Source organism: Danio aesculapii, chromosome 2 (assembly GCF_903798145.1).
Source record: "Danio aesculapii chromosome 2, fDanAes4.1, whole genome shotgun sequence".
Taxonomy (NCBI): domain Eukaryota; kingdom Metazoa; phylum Chordata; class Actinopteri; order Cypriniformes; family Danionidae; genus Danio; species Danio aesculapii.
The window spans coordinates 56,386,639-56,413,604 of record NC_079436.1 but is presented as its reverse complement, the minus strand read 5'-3'; the positions used below and the strand labels follow the sequence as shown (position 1 = coordinate 56,413,604).

At 37.9% G+C, this 26,966-nt stretch overlaps 1 protein-coding gene across 1 annotated transcript in view; it reads left to right on the top strand.

Moving 5' to 3' along the window:
* Positions 1-26,966, top strand: part of pip5k1cb (phosphatidylinositol-4-phosphate 5-kinase, type I, gamma b) — a 113,128-nt gene that overhangs the window by 47,122 nt on the left and 39,040 nt on the right. The window contains exons 2-10 of the mRNA XM_056446150.1: positions 3,030-3,061; positions 5,568-5,660; positions 6,104-6,234; positions 9,220-9,337; positions 12,982-13,134; positions 15,044-15,343; positions 20,767-20,969; positions 23,519-23,602; positions 24,181-24,229. Of these exons, the coding sequence (XP_056302125.1) occupies positions 3,030-3,061; positions 5,568-5,660; positions 6,104-6,234; positions 9,220-9,337; positions 12,982-13,134; positions 15,044-15,343; positions 20,767-20,969; positions 23,519-23,602; positions 24,181-24,229 (1,163 nt within the window). The remainder of the gene's footprint in view (positions 1-3,029; positions 3,062-5,567; positions 5,661-6,103; positions 6,235-9,219; positions 9,338-12,981; positions 13,135-15,043; positions 15,344-20,766; positions 20,970-23,518; positions 23,603-24,180; positions 24,230-26,966) is intronic.

Here is a 26,966-nt window from a genome sequence, read left to right as displayed (position 1 = left end):
ACCTAATAATAACTACAATGATAACTTTGGATTAAAAATGTGATCATTGCTTTACTAATAATCATAAATCATATATTTATAGTTGTTTGTATTAAAATAAATCACTGCATCATATCACTGGATCACTATTACAGAATAAATATATATTTAAATATCATCAAATAATGTTATTGCTTAAAGTAATATTAGCAGGCAGTGTAGAGCGGTGCTGTATTTTTTCATTCATTCATTTTCCTTCGGCTTAGTCCCATATTTATCAGGGGTTGCCACAGCGGAATGAACCTGCAGCTAATCCAGCATATGTTTTACACAGTGGGTGCCCTTCCAGCTGCAACCCAGTAATGGGAAACACCCATACACTCTCATTCCCACTCACACACTACGGCCAATTTAGTTAATCAATTCCTCTATAATGCATGTGTTTGGTGGGGGAAACTGGAGCACCCGGGGGAAACCCACGCCAACACGGGGAGAACATGCAAACTTCACACTGAAACGTCAACTGACTCAGCCGGGACTCGAACCAGTGACCTTCTTGCTGTGAGGTGACAGTGCTAACCACTGAGCCACTGTATAATTATTTTTTGACAGTTGTTTTTTTTTGTTTATCTCTAAAAGCATGAGATTTTTGTGAGATGATCAGATTGATTCATCAGTATTTGCTGCTCTAATTCCTCAGTTTATTATAGTCTGTCTGCTGTCGGGTGTAAAGCAGGTCAGATCCTCTGCTGCTGCTGCGCTCTGGCACGTGCGGACCAGTGATTGACAGCCCTGTAGCTCCGCCCACTCCACTGTAATACTGAGACAGAGGAACATGTGAGGGAAGAGCGCAGTGTGAAGACACTGCAGGCAAACAGAGATGCAGGCGCCCACTGTGTGCGTGCGTGTGTGTCCTTCACTGTTCTTCACACTGTAACCAGAGTGTGTTCACTACTCTACTGCAGGAGGTTGTGTTAATGTATCGCACAAGGCTTTGCACTTGACTTGACCTTCTGTTTCCAGTGTAATGACTGAACTGGACATAATCTGTAGCACTATTTACAGATCTGCAGTGTAGAAACGTTTGCTAACTCTTCTTTTTAAGATCTCATTGTTGCACATTTTTTGTTTTTACTATAATAGTTACAATTAATTACGCATAATTAAATGCTTAAATTAAACCAAGCTTCCATTCTAAACTTACCATATAATAACAATATGATATTTAATATAACAAAATAAAAATGATAGATTTAAATACACTCATTTTCATTTGTCCACAATCCTATTTAAGCTTTATCTTCATCACTGACCATCAAAACTTAGCAAATTACACTAGCAAAACATGTAAGAAAAATTCTTATTCATGTTAGCAGTGTGGCAAACCAGCCTTGTGTTAAAACCTGCCATTAAACATGCTAGCATCATCATAAAACATGTTAGCTTTGTGGTAAAACATGTTAGAAACATGCTAGTTGGTGAAGCATGTTAGATACAGTACATGTTCATTCATGCAAACAACATACAAAAACTTTAACTATAGCATTGACAAGCAAAACTTAGCAAATTTTGCTCCCAAAACATTTTAACAAAATGCTAGAAAATTGCTAATTCATTTTAGCAGTGTAGTAAACCAGCCATGTGTTAAAACATGCTATTAAAGTGCCAAGACATACTAGCATCATCAGAAAACATGTTATCTTTGTGGTAAAACATGTTATAAACATGCTAGTAGGTAATCAGTGAAGCAAAAAACATGCTAAAACTTGGTAATTCATGTTAGCACAAGATGTTGGAAGAAATATTTTAGAAACACTCTAAATCTGTTAAAACATGCTATAATCATCATAAAACATGTCCACTGTTGTATAACATGTTATACACATGCTAGTAGCTAGTTAGTAAAGCATGCCAGCTACTGTACATGTTCATTCATGCAAACACGATGCTAAAATATAGTTATTCATGATAGTATAACATGCTAGAAGTAGGAAACATAAACATGCTAAACTTGTTAAAACATGCCATTAAAGTGCTAAAACAGACTAACATCATCAGAAAACATGTTAGGTTTTGGGTAAAACATGTTATAAACATGCTAGTAGCTAATTAGTGAAGCATGTTAGCTAGTCTTCATGTTAATTTATGTAAAAAAAACTTGATAACTTGGTAATTCATGTTAGCACAAGATGTTGGAAATAAGAAACATTTTAGAAACGCATTTTAGAAACTTAAGAAACATTTTAAAACATTGCTATTAAAGTGCTAAAATATGCTATAATCATCATAAAACATGTCCACTTTGTAGTACAGCATTTTATAAACGTGTTAGTAGCTAGTTAGTAAAGCATGTCAGCTACTGTACATGTTCATTCATGCAAACACGATGCTAAAATATAGTTATTCATGCTAGTACAACATGCTAGAAGTAGGAAACATAAACAAGCTAAACCTGTTAAAACATGCTATTAAAAGTGCTAAAACATGCTACAATCATCATAAACCATATCCACTTTGTGGTAAAACATGTTAGAAATGTGCTACTAGCTGTATAGTAAAAGAAACATTATAAGCATGCTATTAAACTGCTAAAACATGCTAGCATAATCATAAAACATGTTAGCCTTGTGGAAAAACATGTTAGAAAAATGCTACATTACTATTAGTAAGTAAAGCATGTTAGCTACTGTACTTGTTCAATCATGCAACATGCTAAACGTGTTAATTCATGCTCGCACAACCTGTTAAACCTGTTAAAACATGTTAAAAACATGTTAGCAAATGCGTTCATTCATGCGAGGAAAAGCTTGTTAGTAACATGCGAGCTACATGTCAATGACATTGCAATGAATTTGTTTTTAGTGACTCTTTGTGACTTCTTTGATTAAAACTAATACAATCTGCGATTAGCAAAAGGCACTTTCCCATCTGTACATATTTATAAGGATCATATCTATAATCTTTTATTGTTTTATTAGTGAGGAAGGTTTCTAGAATGATCTTGTTTTGGTATTTCTTTTCACAAAATTTCTTTTTACTTGTTGTTTCAGAAGCTGCTCTTAAGAAGACCTGCTTAACCGAGGTGAGAAATCATGTGTGTATATATATAAATATGTATTTATTTCATCATAAAGGGTAATACTAATAGTTAGGGGTGCATGATTCTGGCTAAAATAAGAATCACAATTGTTTTTTGCTTAAAATCAAGATCATGATTTTCTCGTGATTCTGTAGATGTAAAATAAAGGTTAAAATGAGCTATTATTATTGTTATTTTCAAACATATTGTAGAACAGCTATAACAATATTAGGCCTGTGTTTAGGTTTACTGTTGATTAAAATGCTCAATTGTGCATAGACTTGGAATGGTGGACTAGAATAGACTTTAAATTGATCCTGGTTGTTAATTCACAAAGTGATGGCGTCAGAATACAACTGTTCATAATTCTGATGTTGAATTATTATGTTTGAGACGTGTGCTTGCAATATGTCATTGACAACATTATTAGACCATTTTTTCACTGGTAAAATCAGACATTTGTCATTATCAGGTTGCCTCTTGAAATCTATTCAACATTATATAGCAACCCAGGCTCATTCTGAAAACGTAGTCCCGAGGACGTTTCTGGAGACCGCGAAATACGTCCCCGGAGGTAAGTATTTTTGCAGTTTTTGGTTTTCGCGTATCTGGGAGAGGCCGCTGTGTGCACCTTTTTGGCTTCTCGGAGGTCTCCAGCGAGTGCCGTTCGCACCCGCGCTGTTCTCGCGTGAACCCACCAGAGGCCACTGTCGAACGAACGTCTGTCTGTCCGACTGGCTGAATGATTGACTGGGCTCAATGATTGACTATCATCTTTTAATATGATGAACTTTTAGAGAAAAATGATGTCCATATATGTGGACTCATGGTCCGAATTTACATAAAACACTTTTTCCTGAATGTTTTTAATGCATATTTAACATAGAATATTTTTTTTTAACTTGCTCTGACTATCAGAGAGTAAAAACATAATTTTTCCCATTTTGGACAGTTAATGATAGTGTTTGGGACATTTCATATGCTGCAAAACAGTTGCAGGAGGACACTGTATGTGTGTAACAAAATATAAAACAGTCAAAGTATTTTAAATAGCCGCTTAAGAGCTAAAAGGTGCCGTCCTCGTATATGTGGACACTAAAGCCCTAGGAGGTTATGCTTCTCCCGAACTTGAAAGTATAATTGACTAAATCGTAGAGATGCTGGATTAAGATCATGTGAGGGTCTAATCGAGACCGTGATCTTTTTTTCTATTAATCGTGCAGCTCTACTAATTGTTATTTCTTAAGAAGTGCTCAACGTTCAAGTTTTCTGAAAGTGTTATTGATCAGTTGATTCGTTTCCTAAAGTCTAATTAAAAGTATGATTGTTTTACAGATGTTTCTCCTTAGACAAATAGAAAAACAAACGTGTTTTCCATTTCAATGAACCTTTATTTTTTAATTCCTTTTAAACATTTTTCAAGCAAAACTCCCTTCATTATGATTTTTTTACAGTATATATCTTAAATCTTAAGTCATTTTGAGTCCGTTGTCTTAAGTCCGTTGAGCCCGCCTTGTCCTAGACACCCACATCTCAAAGAACATTTCCTGGACCACCAACACCTCCAGCCTGGTCAAGAAGGCTCACCAGCACCTATTTTTCTTGATGCAACTTAAGAAGAACCAGCTTTCATCAGCCATCTTGGTGAACTTGGTGAAAGCATCCTGACCAACTGCGTCACAGTCTGGTATGGAAGCTGCTCTGTTGCTGAGCGTAAGGCACTGCAGCGGGTGGTGAAAACTGCCCAACGCACCACAGGAACTACACTGCCAGCCATTGAGGACATCCAGAAGAGACACTGTCTGCGCCGAGCACGCAGTATTCTTGAGGATTCCTCTCACCCTGCTCACAGACTGTTTTCTCTCCTGCCTTCCGGCAAGCGCTTCAGGCTCTCCCGGTCAAAAACCAGCAGACTGAGGAACAGCTTTTTCCCCAGAGCTGTCTCCCTTTTGAACTCCCCTCACTGACTCTTTTGCCCCCCCATACACCCCCCACTCTCCTCATAACTTATACTCCTCATAAACACTGCACTATTTAACATTTGCACATTTAAAAATTGCACATATTCATTGCACTGATTCATTTATTTGAACTGTACATATCCCCATGTACTTCACCCCACTGCACATGGACATTTGTAATCATATACACACCCTCAGTACATGTACATTTGTAATTATGTTTATCTATCTGCACACTTCTGATTATTAATAGCAACCTGTATTGTACATATATTGTAAATCTCTGTTCATAGCTAATACAACCTGTATATAATGTCATGCACTTGCTGCTATTGCACTGCTAGTTAGACCTAAGCTGCATTTTGTTGCCTTGTACATGTGTAATGACAATAAAGTTGAATCTAATCTAATTTTGCATTTTAAATAAGTTTCTTGGTTTAAGAATGGTTTGCAATGTAGCTTAAGAGATTAAATCTGCATTAAATCTCTACACTCTCTGTAAAACATGTAATAGATATATGCTCATCTGTGTGTGTTGTTCTGGTCAGATGCCGTCGTCCTCGTGTCACTCCAGCTCTGGCCCTGAGAAGAAGATCGGTCACCGGCGGGTCGATGCGTCCGGCGAGACCACATACAAAAAGGTGTGTGTTTGTGTGTCTGTCTGTGCGTGAATAAACCATCCACAATCAAAGTATAAAGCACAATATTTGTGTGTGTCTCTCTTTAAATGCAAATGAGCTGCAAATCCCACCCCCTTTTGAAAGAGGGTGGAGCCTTTGCAGCTTGTGCCTCGGGTACTCTGAGAACAGCAAATAAAACATCTGCATGTGTTTTAAAGTAGTAAACTGAATATTAGTATCTTGCAAAATATCTAGTCTAATATTATTTACTGTCATCATGGCAAAGATAAAAGAAATCAGTAATTAGAAATGAGTTATTAAAACTATTATGATTAGAAATGTGTTGAAGAAGTATTAGGGAGTAAAATAAACGGGGCGAATAATTCAAGAGAGCTAATAATTCTGACTCCACCAGCGTTCTTATTGTTATCCAGTGGTTTATTTGAGTTTGTGTGTGTCTTCAGACGACCTCGTCCGCCCTGAAAGGAGCCATTCAGCTGGGCATCGGCTACACTGTGGGCAACCTGAGCTCCAAACCCGAGCGGGACGTCCTCATGCAGGACTTCTATGTGGTGGAGAGCATTTTCTTCCCCAGGTCTGCTTGAGAGGAACACATCTGCTCAGTGGTGGATTTAGGCATGGGCAATATGGGCGATCGCCAATCGCCCAGGGGGGGATTTTGCTGGGGGCGGCACAGGGAGACGGTGCAAAAAAAACAACAACAACAAAAAAAACCAAACGTCCCCTGGTAAAAGCATTGAGATACGATTACTTTATGCAAGTGTATTAATTTAGAGTGGCAATCCCAAGATAAAGACCTCAGGGGCCATTTACATTTGGCATTTTTTGCGCACGCAAGTTTGTTATTCTCTATGTGCAACCGAAACAACGCTGGTGAAAGCAAACTGACACATGCGCACAGAAAATCACATGTGATCCTGTGTGAATCCCGATTGTTTGCATGCACGCCGATAAAATATGCGCCATGAAACAGAAGTTTGTGCAGAGGTTTGTGCAGCAAGTTTAGCAAAGTTTATGTAAAGTTTATGTTATATGTCGGTGCCTATGGCGTAGTGGAAAGTGCACCGACACATGCACTCCGGTGTTCGCGGCGACCCGAGTTCGATTCCCGCCTTGGGGTCCTATGCCGATACTTCCCCTCTCTCTGCTCCCACACTTTCCTGTCAATTCTCTCTACTGTCCTGTCAAAATAAAGGTGAAAACCCCTAAAAAATAATTATAAAAAATAAATAAATAAATAAAAAATAAAAAAAAGCTTATGTAATATGACGATGATGATGTTACTAAGCATGGCTATAAAGGAGAGATAAAGAGTCAGCGAGCTAAGACTTCATAATGTTAATTCTCGCGCATGAGTCGGGTCAAAGACAACAGATAGTTCGGTAACACTTTACTAACTACACACTATGAACCATTTATTAAGCATTAGCGAATAGTGAATTCATTATCTGTTAAGCGTTAACTGTACAATAATAAAAGTTAAGCAGTTTTGCTCTATTCCTGACTTACAACCACATTTAGAATGTGCTTAATAGCATGTTAATGATTTATTTTTCATTACTAAATTAAGTATTGCATTATTTACAAACCAGTAATTTAAGCATAGTTGGCTGTTTTTTAAAGATCATTCAGAATTAGTTAATGATTAATAAATGATTTAAATGAACATTTATAATTCTTATTATTCAAGCATATACTAATAGTTAATTTGCATGTTAATAAGTGCTTTAACAACTGAGCTTCATGCAGTTTTGTGACCTAATCTAAAGTGAGGACTATTTAGGCTTTATAAATCCTTTATAAATGATAATTAAAGGCTCAGTTAAATTCTAAGCAAGAAAAAAATAAAATAAACGACATTATTAATTCCTATTCTTTTAAAGATGCACAAATGAAACTGTACTTCAATTGAAAAATAAATCTTTGCAATCTTATCTAAAATAAAATGACTGCACAGTTTAAACATTGCATCCTTTATATTGATAAATTATTATATTGTTGTTGTTTTATTCAACTTTATGTTGTATTTTGACACTCCTGTTATTCAGCAATGTTTCAACCTCACAGTAATTTTACTTTTTAGATAAGATCGCAAACATTATTGTTCATTTGATACCAAGCCTTTAATTGTCATTTATAGGCAAGGCACGTTTATTTCTATAGCACATTTCATACACAGTGGCAATTCAAGTGCTTTACATAAACAGGAATAAAAGAAACAAGTATAAGAGAAATAAAAACAAATAACAAAAATGGTTAAAAAAATAAAATAAATAAGCATAAAAATAGATCAAATGTGTTATAAAAGAATGAAAAAGAAGAGAAAAACATAATAGTGCGATCTGTGGGACGTAGCACAGTGCTCATTCAGTAAAGGCACAGCTAAACAGATGTGTTTTCAGTCTTGATTTGAACGTGCCTAATGTTGGAGCACATCTGATCATTTCTGGAAGCTGATTCCAGCAGCAGGGGGCGCTGTTAGTAGCTGAAAGCCGATTCGCCCTGCTTTGACTGAACTCTTGGGATTTCTAGTTTATTTGATCCTAAAGATCCGAGTGATCTGTTAGGTTTGTATTCAGTGAGCATATCTGTAATGTATAGAGGCCATTCAGTGATTTATAGAGCAGTAATAATACTCATCTATTCTGAATGTAACTGGGAGCCAGTGTAAAGACCTGAGGACAGGTGTGATGTGCTCTGATTTCCTGGTTCTGGTCAGAATAAGGGATTTATAAAGCATAAATAGTAACTCACTTTAGATTAGGTCACAAAACTGAATGAAGTTGAGTTAATAAAGCATTTATTAACATAGAGAGTAACCATTACTATTAACCATGGGGTGGTTCACCCAGGGTGCCATTTAAACTAGAACCGCCACTGCATCTGCTCATTGGAAATTAGCGATTAGTGATAATTCAGGGGTCATTAGTAGTATAATTCAGGGATTCTTCACGAGATAGCTTAAAATTAACTTAAATATTGCACTAGAATGATTTGATTTCATTGTTAAACATGTCATGTTAAAATAATCAAAGTAATGGCATTTCCCGTTTTCTGTGATTGATTACTTCGGGCTTGGTGCAAAAACAGCTTCACTGTTAAATACAGACATAACTTCCAACCACTGGACGCCAACCAGGACTACATTCTCAGCTGTGTAAAGCAAACCGGCATGCAAATGTAAAGATAACGATGATTAGAGTTATAATAACCAGCTCGCGTGTGCCTCGCGTCTGCGACTCGTACTGTAATGAGTCGCACAAGCCCATTGATTCACAAACTACGAGTGCTCTCTTTGTGTGAACACTTTGATATATCTGCATAGTTGTCTAAATTAATGTCCTGCAAGCATTTTATAACTGACGTGTGTCCGTACAGTAGGATCTAGCGAGACTCTGTGGTGTTTCAGTAGTGAACAGATGTCAGCAAACTTAATAATGCAATACAATAATACTCAACAAAACTCAATACAATAGTATACAGCTACAAACAGATCATTGTTGACCAGGAGCTACACAATTGTATTTAATTACAATTTGTGTTTCTGTGTGTGTGACAGTGAAGGCAGTAATCTGACCCCAGCGCATCACTATCCAGACTTCAGGTTTAAAACCTACGCTCCCGTGGCCTTTCGCTACTTCAGAGAGCTCTTCGGGATTCGACCGGACGACTACCTGGTGAGAAACGTTCACATCTGAAGAAGATAAACCTGTAGTGATGCACACGTCCATACTCAAAAGGGCTTTCAGTGTGGTATGCATATGAAAATAACTGCTGTTTTAGGCACTGTGTGTCTGTGTGTGCGTGAGGGAATGTGTGTGTGAGACATCAGCTCACATGGACATTAATATCTACTAGCACTGGACAGTATGACCTAAAATCCAAAGCATGATTAATTGAACACTTTATCTTGATTGTGTGTAGCTGTTCATTTTATTATTCTTTTGTTTATATTGGAGATGTTCATACTGGATTGGATTTTGTATGAGTGAACATGCAGTCGGTCAGTCAGTGGGACGGTCAGTGTTGTTCATGCAGAGCTGAGGGTCATGGGTAGGTTAATGCGTAATTATGATATGGGCATCTGGAGCACACACACACACACACACACACCAGTGCGTATTTAAAGTGCTTAAAAAGGAAATTTTACACTAATACCTTTTTGTTTTTAAAAGCATACATTTTTCTACGGTTACGCCATCCGTCCACACTACCTCGGAGTCTTCAAACACCGAAAACGGAGCTATTTGAAAACGCTGAGGAGGCCATTTTCATTTTAAAATGCTGCTGCTCTTTGTCAGTGTGTATGGAGGGAAATGAGACATCTGAAAGCGGAGGTGTGGCTGATCTGATTGGGGCTTTTTTTCCTTTAATATTATGTAGCATAAACAAAGTTCAGTCTTGTATCCTCTCCCTTGTAAGTTCAGACTTTGCAAGTTTGATATGGAAAACAAACTCCCGAGGACACATCGGGCAAGTCTTCAAAGGGAACAGTGTACTTTATAACCTCATTCACATCACCCTGGCTACACTGTGTCACTTTTTTAACAATAAAATGAACTGATGATACAAGGAACTGCCTGTTTTCATTTTGATAATACTTTAACAGACACCAAAAATGTCGAAGCATTGTGTAGCTGCATATTTAAATGACTGTCATCTTCACTGTATGCATATTTATAACAAAGCGGAGCCTATAACACAACTGGCTCCTTTCATTCTCATTGAAAATACGAAACATAGCCTTTTTTTTCTGAATATCAGTTTTAATAATCAATAATGGCCATTATAAAAGTAGAACGTACAATAAGTTTATACATTATAGGAAAAAAATGCAAGCAATTAGTCAATATGCAGAATCAGTGTACGTGGTTACATTAATCAATATATTAGTTTATCTTTGCACTCAGTTGAAACACGTTACCTGAGAACAAGCAATAGATCCAAAAGACCAGGGAATTCGGGGAATATGTTGTTAGATGTAGACAACAAGATAAATTAAATATCACGTTTAACAAATATAATGAGATGAGATCCAGCGGTAGATCCTTGATGAACAGTCTGACGTGCACAGCTCTAATCGCTGCAGTGCATGCCAGAGTGTGTGTGATCATGTAATGCGTTTTTAGCAGTGTAGTGTGGACGGAGAGTTGTTCAGAACGCTAGATGAAACGCCAGTGTGGACGTGGATCGTTTTCATTCTAAAACACTGTTTTAAAACTAAAATGTATTAGTGTAAACTATGCCTTAGTGTGGTAATTACCCTCTGTTTCAGGTACTGCTGCGTGCGTGTGTGTGATCTTTCAAATTCTGTCATTATTTACATACCTTTTATTTTTTTAAACTTGTTTTTATATATACAATTGAAGACTCAAATGAAAAAAAAAAAATCATCTGTTGATAAAAAAAAATTAATGTGCCAAAAAATGTGATGTGCCAAACAAGACTGTATGGATGCATGTTAAAAAAAACCTTCTACTGGATATATTTTACAAGATAGCTATAGACTACCTTCTGACAAAGACATTTCTGCACACTCATTTTCACTTTTTCACACGGATAACATTAGTCCTGCTTTGAATCTACCACTGTGCCTGAATGTGACACACAGGCATTTGTAGCTCCGCCCTTTTTTGAAAAAAAGCTCAATCTCATTTGAATTTAAAGCAACAGTCACCAAAACAGCACTAATAGGAACAAATCCTGAACGGCAGTGCTTAATTTGAGCCAGACCTTGCTGGATCCTGTTCAAGAAAATGTCAGATATTTGTGTTTTGCGTTCCGGTATTTATTTGAATGGATCTGACATTAACTTGTGCGTGTTTGATAAAGAGAGAATGAGTGCAAGCGAAGGCTGTGTGGATTGTGTGTGCGCACACATGACGGCCCTCAACACTCATTGGTTGGTGATCGTTTCTTGTGCAGTGAGCAGCGAAAATAAATAATAGCACAGTGGCCTACCTAAATATTATTTGTACTTTTCAAAATGGCAAAGAGGCAGTCGAGCATATTTTCATTTTTAAAACCACGAGTAAATTTGATAATGAGCCTGATCAAAAGAGATCTCGAGAAGATGAAACGTGAATGGGTCAGGATAGCGGGAGGTAGAAGCAAAGCGATCTGAAGTCAGCGAGAAAACATGACAGAAGAGCTAACTGTGGGCTCTTCTTGAAGACTAGACTGACTGATTATTCAGTTCACTTCACTATTGTGTCAAGTGAAAAAATAACAATTACATGACTAATTATTATTTTGTACTCTTGACACAATAGTGATGCGTTTTCTGTTTGTAGCTACATGTTTTTATTATCCATGACTGACCTATAACATTATATGGCACAAAATAATTAAAGATCATTCAGAAATGTGATGCTCGTTTTTGCGCTATCACCGTTTAATGGCGTCATGTTCCGGGAAAACTCAAATATTTTGGTGGACGTCCGTCACGGTGACTTTTATTTCCTGGTTTTGTTCGGGGAATTATTCATTTACAAATTAAGCACTGCTAAACAGGTCAGTTTCAGAGAGTTATAAAACATTATTTGATATTATGAGCTGAAACTTCACATACTAGGGTAAAAACTGTAAAAAGGGGCATTTTATGGATTGAAATAAATTTCTGAAATCATTGACTCTACAGCGTGTGTAATTCAGAATTCTTGCTATTAGCGCCATCGGTTGTTTTTCAGTGAACTGATAATATATTAATTATAATATTATATTAATAATTCATGCAACAATGATGAAAAATTTGAAACTCCAGAAAACAAAAGTGGACCTATTATGCTAAAATCACTTTTATAAGGGGTTTAAAAACAAATAAAGTTGTGTGGCAGCAGTGTGCGAGTATAAAAATGTATACATTTTATTTGTTATAATCACACTTGATAAAAACAGTCTGCAGAAACACTTTGATTGACATTCTCTCTTTGTCGTGTCATCAGAGGGGGCAGGCCCCGCCCACTAGTGACCATCTCTCCCTCATTAACATAGGAAGTTAGTCTTGTTTATGAATCTGCTGCTATGCTGACACACAGGCATTTGTAGCTCCACCCTCTTCTGAAAAGAGCTCAATCTCATTTGCATTTAAAGCGACAGTCACCAAAACGACACAATTAGGGTCAAAGCCTAAAAGGGTCAGTTTCAGAGAGTTATAAAACATTATTTGTGTGGTGTTTCGAGCTGAAACTTCACACTTACACACTCTAGAGACATCAGAGACTTATTTAACATCTTATTAAAATAGGTCCCCTTTAAGCACTGCTGACGTCTCTCTGTGTTTTCTCTCTCTCTCTCTCTCTTTCTCTCTGTGTGTTTGCAGTATTCTCTGTGTAATGAGCCCCTGATTGAGCTCTCGAACCCAGGCGCCAGTGGCTCCATCTTCTACGTGACTCGAGATGATGAGTTTATCCTGAAGACCGTCATGCATAAAGAGGCGGAGTTTCTGCAGAAGCTGCTGCCTGGATATTACATGGTGCGTCAGCGCTGCTTTTACATCTTCATCAATGCTTGTGTGTAATATACAGTTGAAGTCTGAATTAATAGCCCTACTGTATATTTTTTCCCCAATTTCTGTTTAAAGTTTTTTTTCCAACATGTTTCTAAACATAATAGTTTCTAAAAACTCATTTCTAATAACCGATTTCTTTTATATTTGTCATGATGACAGCACATAATATTTGACTAGATATTCTTCAAGATACTAGTATTCAGCTTGAAGTGACATTTAGACCCAATCGCAATTCTACCCCTTAGCCCTTCCCCTCACCCTTTAATAAAATAGAAGAACAAATAACATTTGAGGTGAAGTGTTTCAAAACAAGTCCACTATATGCTTCAGCGTTAAAACAAACATGATTGTCATTAAAGTGAAATTAAAGTGAAATATTCACACTTTCAGAGAAGCCTATATTAAGCTGTTTTCCCTGTTAATGAAAAAAAAAAATCTCTTTTGGAAGGGTGAGAGAACTCTAAAACCCATTGTGAGAATGAGGATGTCTGCATATTTGTGCCAGTCTGTCAGATAAAATTGTTTAAAGCACCTTTAATGGTAGTGGTTCCATGCAAGGAGGCTGCGCAGCTGCAGCTGGATTTGATTTGTCCAATGAAAGAGACACGGGCTGGACCTAGAACTCCTCTGGCTCAGGTGCTGATGAGACTGTGGTCTCCACCCCCTGTGGGGAAGCAATAGTTGTGTGTGTATATGTGTATGTATATATATATATATATATATATATATATATATATATATATATATATATATATATATATATATATATATATATATATATATATATATATATATATAAATAAATAAATAAATAAACGTCATTAATCCGCATTAACTCCCATGATGGGTATGCACAGTTATGCGCCACTTAGTTAAATTGAGTAAACTAACTGTGGACTACATACTGCTTGGAAATCTATTCATTCATCCATTCGTTTTCTTTTCGGCTTAGTCCCTTTATTAATCTAGGGTCGCCACAGCGGAATTAACCGCTAAACTTATCCATCACATGTTTGTACGCAGCGTTAATGCCCTTACACCCCCAATCCATCACTGGGAAACACCCATACACACTCATTCGCACACTCATACACTGCGGTCAATTTTAACATACCCAATTCACCAGTACCGCATGTCTTTGGACTGTGGGGGAAACCGGAGCCCCCAGAGGAAACCCACGCCAACACAAGGAGCATGCAAGCTGCACACAGAAATGCCAACTGACCCAGTCAAGGCTCGAACCAGCGACCTTCTTGCTTTGAGGCGAACGTGCTACCCACTGCGCCACCGTGTCGCCTTGGATATCGATGTCACTTAAAAAAAAAAAAACTTAAACTTAGATTTAAAAAGACAAACAAAAAAACTATAATATTTCTCATAATTATTCTGGTAAAAAAATGAAACAAAAAAAACTTAAACTTTCTATTAAAAACAAATCTGGTCTATTTTAATGGCTGTAACTGTAGAAGCTGTTTGGAAAAAAAGAAAAAAAACGGCTTCGGGTCTGACTCGGGCCAAAAATTTTGATAAGCTTTTGGACAAGGGCAGGGCTAAAGCCTGTGCGTGTCGGGCCAGGGCCGGCCTAGGGCTTAGATTTAAGGCCCGTGCAGGGCTCTAGACTCTCCCCAACCCTTTTCCCCATCTTTCTGAATGAAATGCCTACTTAACTACATCCAATCAGCTCGCAGTTGAAAAAACAAGCCACGCCCACTGTTTTCTTATTTCATATTTAGTTTCTCTAGGAACTGCATCACAATACAGAAAAAAACGGTTGCAGCTTCGGGTTCGTGCGGACTTTAAAATCTTAAAATCCCTGTGTAACTGCTGTGAATTCCCTCTTGATTTGATTCTCTGTGTTGTTGTGGTCTCTCAGAATCTGAACCAGAATCCACGGACACTGCTGCCCAAGTTCTTCGGCCTGTACTGCGTTCAGTCTGGCGGGAAGAACATCCGCATCGTGGTGATGAATAACGTGCTGCCGCGTGTTTTCCGCATGCACCTCAAGTTTGACCTGAAGGGCTCCACGTACAAGCGCAGAGCCTCTAAGAAGGAGCGAGAGAAGAACAGGCCCACATACAAAGACCTGGACTTCATGCAGGACGTTCAGGACGGGCTCCTGCTGGACGTGGACACCTACAACGCCCTGCTTAAAACCCTGCAGAGGGACTGTCTGGTGAGTCTCTGGGCACTACACTGATTTATGATAGCCGGAAGATTATACCACAGTATGACCTTTTTTATTATTATTTAGTTTAGGTCTGCACAATATATGGTTTCAGCATCGATAACGCACCGTGTGCATCTGCAGTAGTCACATTGCATACATATGTTAGGATTATATTCGAGCAAGAGTCAAGAGTTTTTAAAGGGCCATGAAACCTCCCCTGTCTCAGCAGGGTGTTTTCACACCTCTAGTTTTAAAACGTCAGGAAAGTGGTCGAGTCCAGTTTTGTTTAGGTGGGAGGGTCGAGTGGTGAAAGAGGGAAGGGTTTGCATGAAAAGGGTTTGCAAACTCTTGAAGTTTGCAGACGACACCACACTTATCTGCCTCATTCAGGACGGTGACGAGTCTGCTTACAGACAGGAGGTTTAGGAGTTGGCTGTCTGGTGTAGTCACAACAACCTGGAGCTCAACACGCTCAAAACAGTGGAGATGATAGTGGACTTCAGGGGAAACCCCCCTGCTCTCCCCCCACTGAGCATCATGGACAGCATTGTGGCAGCAGCGGAGTCATTCAGGTTCCTGGGCACCACCATCTCTCAGGACCTGAAGTGGGACACTCACATTGACTCCATTGTCAAAAAAGCTCAACAGAGGCTGTACTTTCTTCGTCAGCTGAGGAAGTTTAACCTCCCAAAGGAGCTGCTGAAACAGTTCTACACCTCCATCATTGAATCAGTCATCTGCACATCAATAACTGTCTGGTTTAGCTCAGCTACTAAATACGGTCTCCAAAGACTACGTCGAATAGTTCGGACTGCTGAGCAAATCACTGGTACAACTGTTCCTACTCTCCAAGAACTGTACTTATCCAGAGCGAGCAGACGGGCTGCCAAAATCACTCTGGATCCCTCACACCCAGCACACTGCCTCTTTGAATTTTTACCTTCTGGTCGACGCTACAGAGCACTGCGCACCAGAACAGCCCGACACAGAAACAGTTTCTTCCCTCAGGCAATCCATCTCATGAACACTTGATGATAATAATTGTGGAACCAACATCACTACTCGCTATACACTTTTATACACATATACACTTATTTAACAACACACTTTACATTTGCACATAACAGCTGCACATATAACGTTGTATATAGTAATATAGCTGTACATACACTTGTCAATCTGTATATTTGCACTCACTACTTACTTCTATTTTTTTTTAATATATTTATTCTCTGTTTTTGTCCTGTCTCTGTAATCCTGTTGCACTGTAGAAGCTCTGTCACCAAAACAAATTCCTCATATGTGTGAACATACCTGGCAATAAAGCTCTTTCTGATTCTGATGAAAAGGGGAGTTTCAGTACGTGCACATGATGATTTACACAGAGGCAAAACAAACACACATACACAGGGGAGAAAGACAGTGACTGTTTACATGGATATCCGTAATCAATTTTTCCAAATTATTGTTTTGTCGACTTTAACAGCAGTTTGGCACTTTCACTTTCATTCAGGAACATTTCATGCATGCCCCCCGTGACAAACCAGTTATTGGATGCGAGGAACTGCTGGAAGAGTGTAGTTTTAATGTTTGATACCACACACTAAATGAGAGAAAAACCTCTGCATTTCTTGGTAACGTGTGTGTATAGACTATCCTGTCACAAAATACGGCGAAAATCCTACACGCCGGTGAGAATCTGATTAAGGTGTTAACGTGTTTAGATTTGGAGAGCAGCATTTACAGCAGATCTTTCAGTCCATAATATTGTCGCGATATTAACATACTGTAAACTTAGTAACTGAATAATTTTGACTAAGGTCTGTCTTTGACTGAAAGAACTGAAAGAGTACTGCTGACGACACTAACTTTGCCTCTGAAGAAACATAAACAAAGAACACTGATCACACACTTACCAAATCTGTAGAGACAGGACAATCAACACCAACTGGAGCCATGTATTTTGAAAAGAGACGAGTGGCAAATCCAGATTTCATAATTTCCAGATGCGAAAAGCTCCCTGGTAAAAAGTTCCTTAAGCCGCCTTTCCACTGCACACGACAAACAGCAAGCTACAAACCGGAAGTCATTCATTTTCAATGGAGAGTAGTCTGGGAGCTGTGTGGAGTTTCGATCATTTACGTATGCGGAAAATTCGGATTCGAATTGAGCTGCGGATCCTTTGAAATATTTGAACTCCTGCGACTACACCGGATGCGACTGGCCGACCGGATGTGATGTATTCCAGTCTTGTCCAAGCAGGTCCGTGTGCGTGAGATGAGAAATCGGAGTTTATTTGGTTATTTTTTGAATCAGAAAAACTCTATTTAAAAAAAACTAACATTTCTATTCACAAATGTAAGTAATAAAGTAATACAAATATAATGTTTTATGCAGGGGCGTTGCTAGACATAAAGCTCCACTGGGGCACAGCACCCCCTCCAAAATAAATAAATAAATAATTACATGTATAGCAGTACTATTGTTGTTATCCAATTATTATTCTAAATACATAACAGAAATTAATCCTAATTGTAACTGGAAAACAATCTAAAGACACAACTGGAGTGATGCTAAGATAATTTAAGAAATCTTTTGCATAAATTAATTTTATAAGAATGAAATTCTATAGACAATTCAACAGAATACAAAAAAAGATGTTTAATGTCTGTTGTGTGTTGTCTTAGACCCAACTCAAGGCCGAGAATTAGGTTTATTAAGTCTAACCTCCCTGACTTCATCCCTCCATTCTGCTTCTTACAAAAAGAAAACCTATCAGAAGCCATGCAGTATAAATAAGATCACCATCATATTATTTAAACTTTGTTTTGTCGACTTGCAAATCTCACTGCGTGCCTGTTTTACAATGCATGAGCAGCGCGGCTATTTTTTCGGCGTGCATATTCACAACCAGACTGGGAGCAGAGCGGTGCGTCAGCGCCAAGCAGAAGCGGTATGCGTAATGCGCGCAGCGGCGCAGGTATGTTTTTTTTTCTGCGCACATGCTGTTCGTTCTTTGATTAAACTGCATTGCTTTCATCAGAGTTGGTTTGGTTGCACATAGAGAATAATGTCTTTATTCTGGGATTACCACTCTTAATAAAGACACTTGCATATAAAGTAAGTCGGATCTCAACGCATTTACTGCGGCACTGGCGATTTATACTGGGGCACTCGCCCCAGTTAATAGGGTCTAGCGTCGCCCCTGGTTTTATGTTGTCTCCACATTCCCTCCAATATTTTTAGCGGTCTATGAGTTTCTAGTATTCATTCATTCAACCATTGTGAACGCACAGAGAGTAAAGGCTCTTGCTTTTGCACTCCTTTTTCCTATTTTGGATACTGCGAGAACAGCTTCTCTCCCATAGTGCATGTCAGAACTGAAAATTCTGTGCATCTGCCACAAGGGGGCGTATTCCCACAGTCGTGTCCAAATGTCGTGTGCAGTGAAAAGGCGGCTTTACAAACATATTTTTGTCGCATGTTAGCAGACCACTGTAATCCACGCGTGAGTCCAGCTGCGCTCTCATAGTGAGGAAATGAAATCAAAACCTTCGTTACAGCACATTTATAACCGCAACACTGACGACCCATGTCTCCAAACAATTCTAATTCTTTCACTTGTTTTAATTACCGTTGGCATCTCTCTGTAACCGTGTCTCTCTGTAACAGGTAAAAACAGTGTTCGAAGCGATGTAATGCATGTTAATAAAGTCTACTCATACACAATAGACCGCGCTGACAGCTTCGAACCAAGTTTCTTTTGAATTGATGCTGAAAGCTCCAAGACATCATGTTTTACCCGCCGGTACAGACATCCAGTCTAAATCAAATCAAATCAAATCACTTTTATTGTCACATCATCAGCAGCACGTGTGCTATGATGAGTGAAAAGCTTAGGTGCTGGCTCCAGACAGTGCTAATATAATGACAGTGCAAAATACAGACAGTGCAAAATACGTCATGCAAAAAAACAAAAACAGGACAATGTAAAATTGACAGCGATATGTACAGTGAATAGGTGTACACATAGTTGTAGGCAGTATTGTTTTAAGTATGGATTAGTTAAAGTGCAGTGCATGCTACATATTGATGGTGTGCAGTGAGGGGTGTGGAAGAGTCTGTATGGGGTGTGTTAAGTGTTCATCAGCCTGATAGTCTGAGGGAAGAAACTTTCCTTCAGTCGGCTGGTGCGTGACCGGATGCTGCGGAGCTGTCTGCCTGAGGGTAGCAGAGAGAAAAGTCTATGACTTGTGTGGCTGGAGTCGCTGATGATTATCTTGGCTTTCCTCATGCACCGCCTGGTGTAGATGTCTTGGAGGGAGGGAAGCTCACCTCCTACTACGCGTCCAGCAGTTGAATACACGCTGGAACAAGTATCTCATCCCTGTGATGTAGCTTCTAAATTGCTTTTCAAACTGGAAGATAGGCTTGTGCCGGTATTCGGTATTGCGATAAATCACGGTAATGAATATGCACGATATTGTTATCGCGGGCACTTCAAAATACCGTGAAAAATAATAGATCAGAATTTATATTCTTAGAACGCGCCTTAGCTTATTTTCCATCAACCGCTTGAAGAAACACTGCGTATATGCTGCGCAGAACTGATGCGCACTCTGATGTAAACAATCCCCGCATGTAGAAGCATTGTGTGCACGCAGTGCGCGCCGCCGCTGCCACCGCTCTCTAATCCTCACACGAAGAAGAAGCATGGCGGAAAGAGGAACGCTGCCGACAATTTATCCCCCTTCAAAAAGGGTAAAGTCAGAGGTTTGGAAATATTTTGGGTTCCAAAAAAATGCAGAGGGATTGCTGATCGAAGACTGTTTCCCTTTGCACATTCACTTTGATATAATTGCTCAAGTTTACTTTTATATTGTGTATTGTTTTATTTATATTTATTTGTATTTAAATGTTTGAAGTACTTTTAGTTAATTAAAAAGTTATTAAAGTTACTAAGTTGACGAAACTGAAGTTTTTTGTGTTTTTTTTACCTGTTTCTCTAGTAAAATTACAATATCGTAATAATACCGTATACCGGGATAAAAGCTCAATCAATTAATCGCAGCATGAAAATGTGATACCGGCACATGCCTACCGGAAGAACGAATTTGCTCAAAATAACACAAAATAACTCAATTTTTGGTGAAATATGTGTGTCCTAATAGTGTTTTTAGCAGTGTGGGACACATATATGACTGTCAACATCTCAAATAATGAGTTTTGATGTTTCGTGATGCTTTAAGGCATGCTTCTGCCATGATTTGAAAACTGAAAGCTAGTTTTGAATATTATGAGCTATAATAACACATTTACTTATTCCAATCATTTATTTAGGAGTAAATAACATTATACTGTATCATTGCCGCACTATGTTCTGAATTATCCCGCTCTGATCGTTGCTGTTGTGTTGTGTGTGTGTTCAGGTGCTGGAGAGCTTTAAGATCATGGACTACAGTCTGCTGCTGGGTGTTCATAATGTGGAGCAGGCGGAGCGGGAGCGTCAGATGGAGGGATCTCAGGGCAGTGATGAGAAGCGGCCGGCGGCTCAGAGAGCGCTTTACTCCACCGCCATGGAGTCCATTCAGGGCGGAGCGGCGTGTGGAGACTCCATCGACACTGACGACACGTACGACACATCTAACATTATACATACAGCAGGGAAAATAAGTATTGGTCACGTCATTTTCTTTTCCTGTGAATACTGTTTCTAAAGCAGCTGTTGACATGGGATTGAAACAGAAATGACACAATGAGAAAGCGCAGAACCATTGAAATGTATTTAACACTTTGTATAAAAGGCTTTTTTGGTGCTGCAGCTTAAAGACGTCTCTCATATGGTGAATAAAGGCACATGCATTGCTCAGGTGTGAGTTTCTCACAGACTTCAAAAGAGTGTAAATATCTTGATTGTTCTGTGGGTCTCGTCTATAAAATCTGAGCTTTATTTTGTAAATAATATTGGATTCAAGGCAGGTGACTGGCTGGGCCATTCTACAGCTTGATTTTCTTTCTCTGAAAACATCTTGCTGAAATGTCCACCCTGGTTTCATCTTCATCCTCCTGCTAATGCAGATGTTGGACTGAAGCAGCTGATATTCATTTATACCGAGGAAAGGCAGAGGAGTGCTGAAGAACTACTGAGAGATTTCAGCTGCTGTCTGGGCTTTCATTGTCTTTCTACACCTCCCTTTCTTCATGTGTTCAATACTTTTTATCTGTGTCATTTAATTTTATAGCGGATAACTTCATTTGTAAACTAATTTGATTTGTTTTCTTTGCAAATATGTATTTCTTTGGTTGTTACCAACATCCGGGGACAACAACACCTTTAGAAATATGTTTTCTGAGAAAAATGGTGACTTGTTCAATCATTATTTTCTCTGCTGTACATATACACGGGTTGTACAATGAAACTGAAACAGGCTAATTGAGTGTTGGAGGTTTCATGGCTAAATTTGAGCACATTGCTCATTGATCACACATTTCAGCAATAAGAATTTTGAGTTTACGTCCTGCATCCTGCATTGTTTTTTTATGTTTTGAACTTTTTGTTTAATTTGCTGCGAGTCATATATGTATCATTTATATATATTTTTTTTCATTTCATATTATTGCTCATCTCACTATTTTTATTGTTTTTCACTCACTGAACTCAGATATCAAATCTGAGATCTCAACTCACGGAAATTCTGCACATATGAATGGACAAATCACGTATGAATTGGTCAAGGAGTGTTTTTTACACATAATCACTCACTGTAAAGGACGAGCAGTAAGCAGATCTAATTTCTAATTTAAAGATTTAATTCCAAATCATTTATACAAGTTACTTGTATTTACAAGTTACTGTCTGGTTCGGTTCAGCTGCCAAAACCGACCTCCGTAGACTACAGCGAATAGTCCGGACTGCTGAACGAATCACTGGCACTACCCTTCCTACACTTCAAGAACTGTACTCTTCCAGAGTGAGTAAAAGGGCTTGCAAAATCACTCTGGACTCCTCACACCCAGCACACTACCTGAACTGTTACCGTCTGGTCGGCGCTTCAGAGCACCAAGCACAAAAACAGCCAGACACAGGAAAAGTTTCTTTCCTCAGGCGATTTACCTTATGAACAGTTAAATATTGCCCTACTGTGCAATAAATATGTGCAATACTTTCTCATACGCACTTGTACACAGCACCTTATATCAATATACAATGCAATACCTTCTCCGTTCGCATTTGTACACAGCACCTTATAACCTGTATATTTATAACAATCTGTACATACAACTCAACATCCAGGTTTCTTGACTAGCTGCATCTGTTTAATGTTTATCCCTTTTATTTATTTATTTTTTATTTTTTCATATTTATTTCCATATTTATTTTGTGTTGTCACTTTATGTACACTGGAAGCTTCTGTAGCCAAAACAAATTCCTTGTGTGTGTGAAGCACACTTGGCAATAAAGCTGATTCTGATTCTGATTAATGCTTAGATTTCAAAGATATAGAAATATGTCATGTGTACATGCAACATATCTCCAAATTTATCAAAAATGGTTTATAAACTAATATGATGACATATAGCCTATATTTATGAGGTCCAAGCAACATTTCCAGGTTTTGATGAATAGGTTACTATTTGTTAATACTTTACATTTAAGTACGGCAGTTTTCTTTTTACTTTAAGAACAGTAGACTACCATTTTTAATTAACTTTTAAAAGCACATTTTAAACGTAGACTTTTTATTTGATTTATTTATTAAATTTTTGCCTATATGCACAGTACATTGTTAATGTTCAAATTATTTATAACGTTTAAAGTGGCTGACAATAAATATTAATCTGCCTCGACATTATGGTGGTACCTGAGAGACCTGAGGTTTCTGAGGTGGTACTTGATGAAAAAAGCTTGAGAACCACTGGTTTATATTATTTTCATGGGAGATCAGCAGTGGATATAGTCAAATAACACTTAATTTTCTCTCTCTTTCTGTGTGTGCGCATGTGTGTGTGTGCGCGTGTGTGCGCGTGTGTGTGCGTGTGTGTGCGTGTGTGTGTGCGCGTGTGTGTGTGTGTGTGCGCGCGTGTGTGTGCGTGTGCGCGTGTGTGTGCGCGTGTGTGTGTGTGTGTGCGTGCGTGCGTGTGTGTGTGCGTGTGTGTGTGCGTGTGCGTGTGTGCGTGTAGAATGGGTGGCATTCCTGCGGTCAGTGGGAAAGGAGAGCGACTGCTGCTCTTCATCGGCATCATAGACATCCTGCAGTCCTACAGGTGACACACTCAACATTATACTGAACAATATTTATAATTATTATTCATTCATTCATTTATTATTCATTTATTGGCTCTTAGTATCTCTCAAATTTCTGAATAAAATTAGGTTTAATTCAGAGTTTTGTGTTATAGAAATATTAGCTGCTGTTTAAAATCATTAATAAGCTATACATTAAAAAATAGGACATTTTTAAACTTTTAAGACTGAATTTATCAAATCTGCCTGGTTATTTTATTCATGTGTTGGTTTAATAGAAAAAATGTTTCTATTTGTTTGTGTTTTAACTCAATGGGATGTTTGTTTATATGCATTTGTTGCCTATAAGATATTTAGCATATCAGTTTTTTAATGTTTTTTAAGCTTGTGCTGACTCATGTTAATGGCTTTCATATGAAGCGTCTGTGATGACACACACTCAGCTTTATAATCTTCACCAGCGCTGCGCTTATTTTATATGCTCTTATGTAATATTTCTGGAAGACTGCATTAAGTCAGGAAATAAAGCCAGATCTCTCTCAGTAGTGTGTGTTTCTGTGAATCGGTAAGCTGATGTGTGTGTGTCTTGTTTTTGCAGACTCATAAAGAAGCTGGAGCACACGTGGAAAGCTCTGGTCCACGATGGGGTGAGAAACGCACTCAAATACAGCATTATTCCTGTATATCATACGCAATTATTGCAGCATTATTTTCACTTCAGACAGCAAGTTTTATTTTTACAATCGCTCATAAACCTTTAAAAACAGACATGATGTGAGCTAATAACACAACAGGCCCACAGGTTATCAACATAATCTTTAAAATAATAATGTTTAACAGTTGAATGTGTGGTAAAAACTACATTACCCATGATGCTGTGCAAAAAAATCTACCAATCAGACCAATGTAGACGTAGCTCCGCCTACTTCCTTGAAGCATCATTGTACTTCATTTTATTATTTTTTTGGGAACACATTACAGGTAAAATAACATTTTTAAAATAACATAAAAGTTACTAGCTAATCTACTAAAACAACAGGCCCACAGTATATCAGATTAATCTTTAAAATAATATTTAATTGCTTAATATGGGGAAAAAAACTATTTATGGTATTAAATTAATATTTAACTTATTAGTTATTTAAAATAAGTTAGTCTCTGCCTAATTAAATAAGTTAATTAAGCAGGGAAATTTTAGTTATAAAATTATATTATTTTAAATTATTGTTGGCATTTCTGTGTGGAGTTTACATGTTCTGCCCGTGTTGGGTTTCCCCAACAGTCCAAACACATGCGCTATAGGTGAATTAGGTAAACTAAATTGGCTGTAGTGTATGAGTGCGTGTGTGTATGGGTGTTTGCGTAAAATATATGCTGGATAAGTTGGTGGTTCATTCCGTTGTGGCAACCTCTGATGAATAAAGAGACTATGCCGAAGAAAACTGAATGAATGAATGAATCATTTAGCTCTGCCCACTGCCATAAAGCACAGCAAATGACGTAATCAAGTCTTCTCACGTTCATAAAAAACATTCCCATAACGTTTCAATAAACTTTCAGTTCTAGATTCTAGTCCCTAAGTTCACACACTCACAAAAATAGTACAATGTTGTACCAAAGAAGGTACAAACCCTTGTCACTGGGGCAGTACCTTTTTATTAAACAGATATTAACCTTAAGGCAAAGAAACAGATTTGAACCATTGCAGTTTGTTCTTTCAGGACATGATTTGTACCATGAGAAACAGAAATAGACCTTTGTTTTTAAAACCTGCAGATACAATAGTGTGCCTTCATCAAAGATACAAATCTGATCCATGAAGGGACCACTACAGTGACCAGACACTTTTATATCTCAACAGTGTCAAATGTGTTCCTTCAAGAACTATTTAAAGGGTTAGGGTTGCTCCTGTAAATCCAAAATGAGTCAATTTATTAATTTCAGTAAATATAAATCATCAAATATATTTATTAAACAACGTTTTTAAAAAAAGTTTAGCATAAAAATACTTTAGCATAAATCAAAAGATCTATTTGTTGCTAAACATTTCACAACACTATACAGAAACACGTTCCCTCATCTACAATATTAAACATTTGTTTCTCCAGTTTCCACACAACACCTTTAATCACTGAAAAGTTCATTTTATTTATTTCATTATAAAACAGAAGTAGAATTCTGCAAGAGTTTTGTAAGGAGATATGCACAATGTCTAGTTTTACAATAGTAAATGTCTGCATGAACACTTTGCATATGCAGAACTTTGGTCAGCTCGAGCTCATAGTGGAAATCAAACGCCAAAAGGTGCAGAAATCAATAATAAAATGTGTTTGGTTTACAATACCTACTGTATAGTTTAGTTTTAGCAGTTGTTTTGTATTATAGAACTTAATAATGAATGTTTATGAGCTTCTTTAACAAGCTTTTAAATGAAGATTCATGTTTTAATATAGAAATGATTCATAAATCACTTTGTCTTTCCAGTAGTATTTGTTTTCAGAGATACTGTAATACAGAAAGAGTTGTCCAATACTTATGTACCTTTTTTATAAGAACAATTGTTTATCTTCATTTCAGTTGTGTTAAAGGTACAGAACAGTATCATAAGAGGTCTTTTCTGTACTATAAAAGGTACAGAAACTTTTACTAAGGTACAAAACTCTTCCTTAGGGAACATTATTTGTATCACCGTGTACCTTTTTTTCTGAGAGTGTAGTTTATTTTCTTTCTGTCTGATTTTCTTCTTCTACTTTGCTTTGACTCAGTGTGTAATGTTGTGATTCTCCTCATATCTGCTTGCTTTGGTTCATGGCTTGTAGTGCTTTAATGAAGCCTTTTTTAATCTTTATGAGAAAATTATTAGGAAAAATACATGCAAAGCTGCTATAAAAGTATGCAGGCACACACTAGTGCACATTATTATAATGTGTGCTAATGCTCATCTCTGAGCTAATGCATTAATACATCCATAAACACAAACTGAAGACGCTCAGTTGACTTCATCTGTGGAGGAGAGTATTGAATGTGGTCATTTCACCCTGTGGCCTGTTTTGTTAATGCATGAGGTGTGTGCGTGCGTGCGTGCGTGCGTGCGTGCATGTCTGTCTGTCTGTCTGTCTGTCTGTCTGTCTGTGTGTGTGTGTGTGTGTGCGTGTGCGCGTGCGTGTCTGTGTGTGTGCATGCGTGCGTGCGTGTGTGTCTATGTGTGTGCGTGCTGCAGATGCTCAGTGACAGTGGATCAGGCGTTTGATAAGGATCTCCTGTGTTTGGTTTCGCTGTGGATCTGAAGTGTTCACTGTAGATACTGAGAGTCTGAAAGAGCATCTCTTTCCATTCAGTGTACAACTTCTGTTTCTCTCTCTTTTATTTCCATTCTCTTCTTTT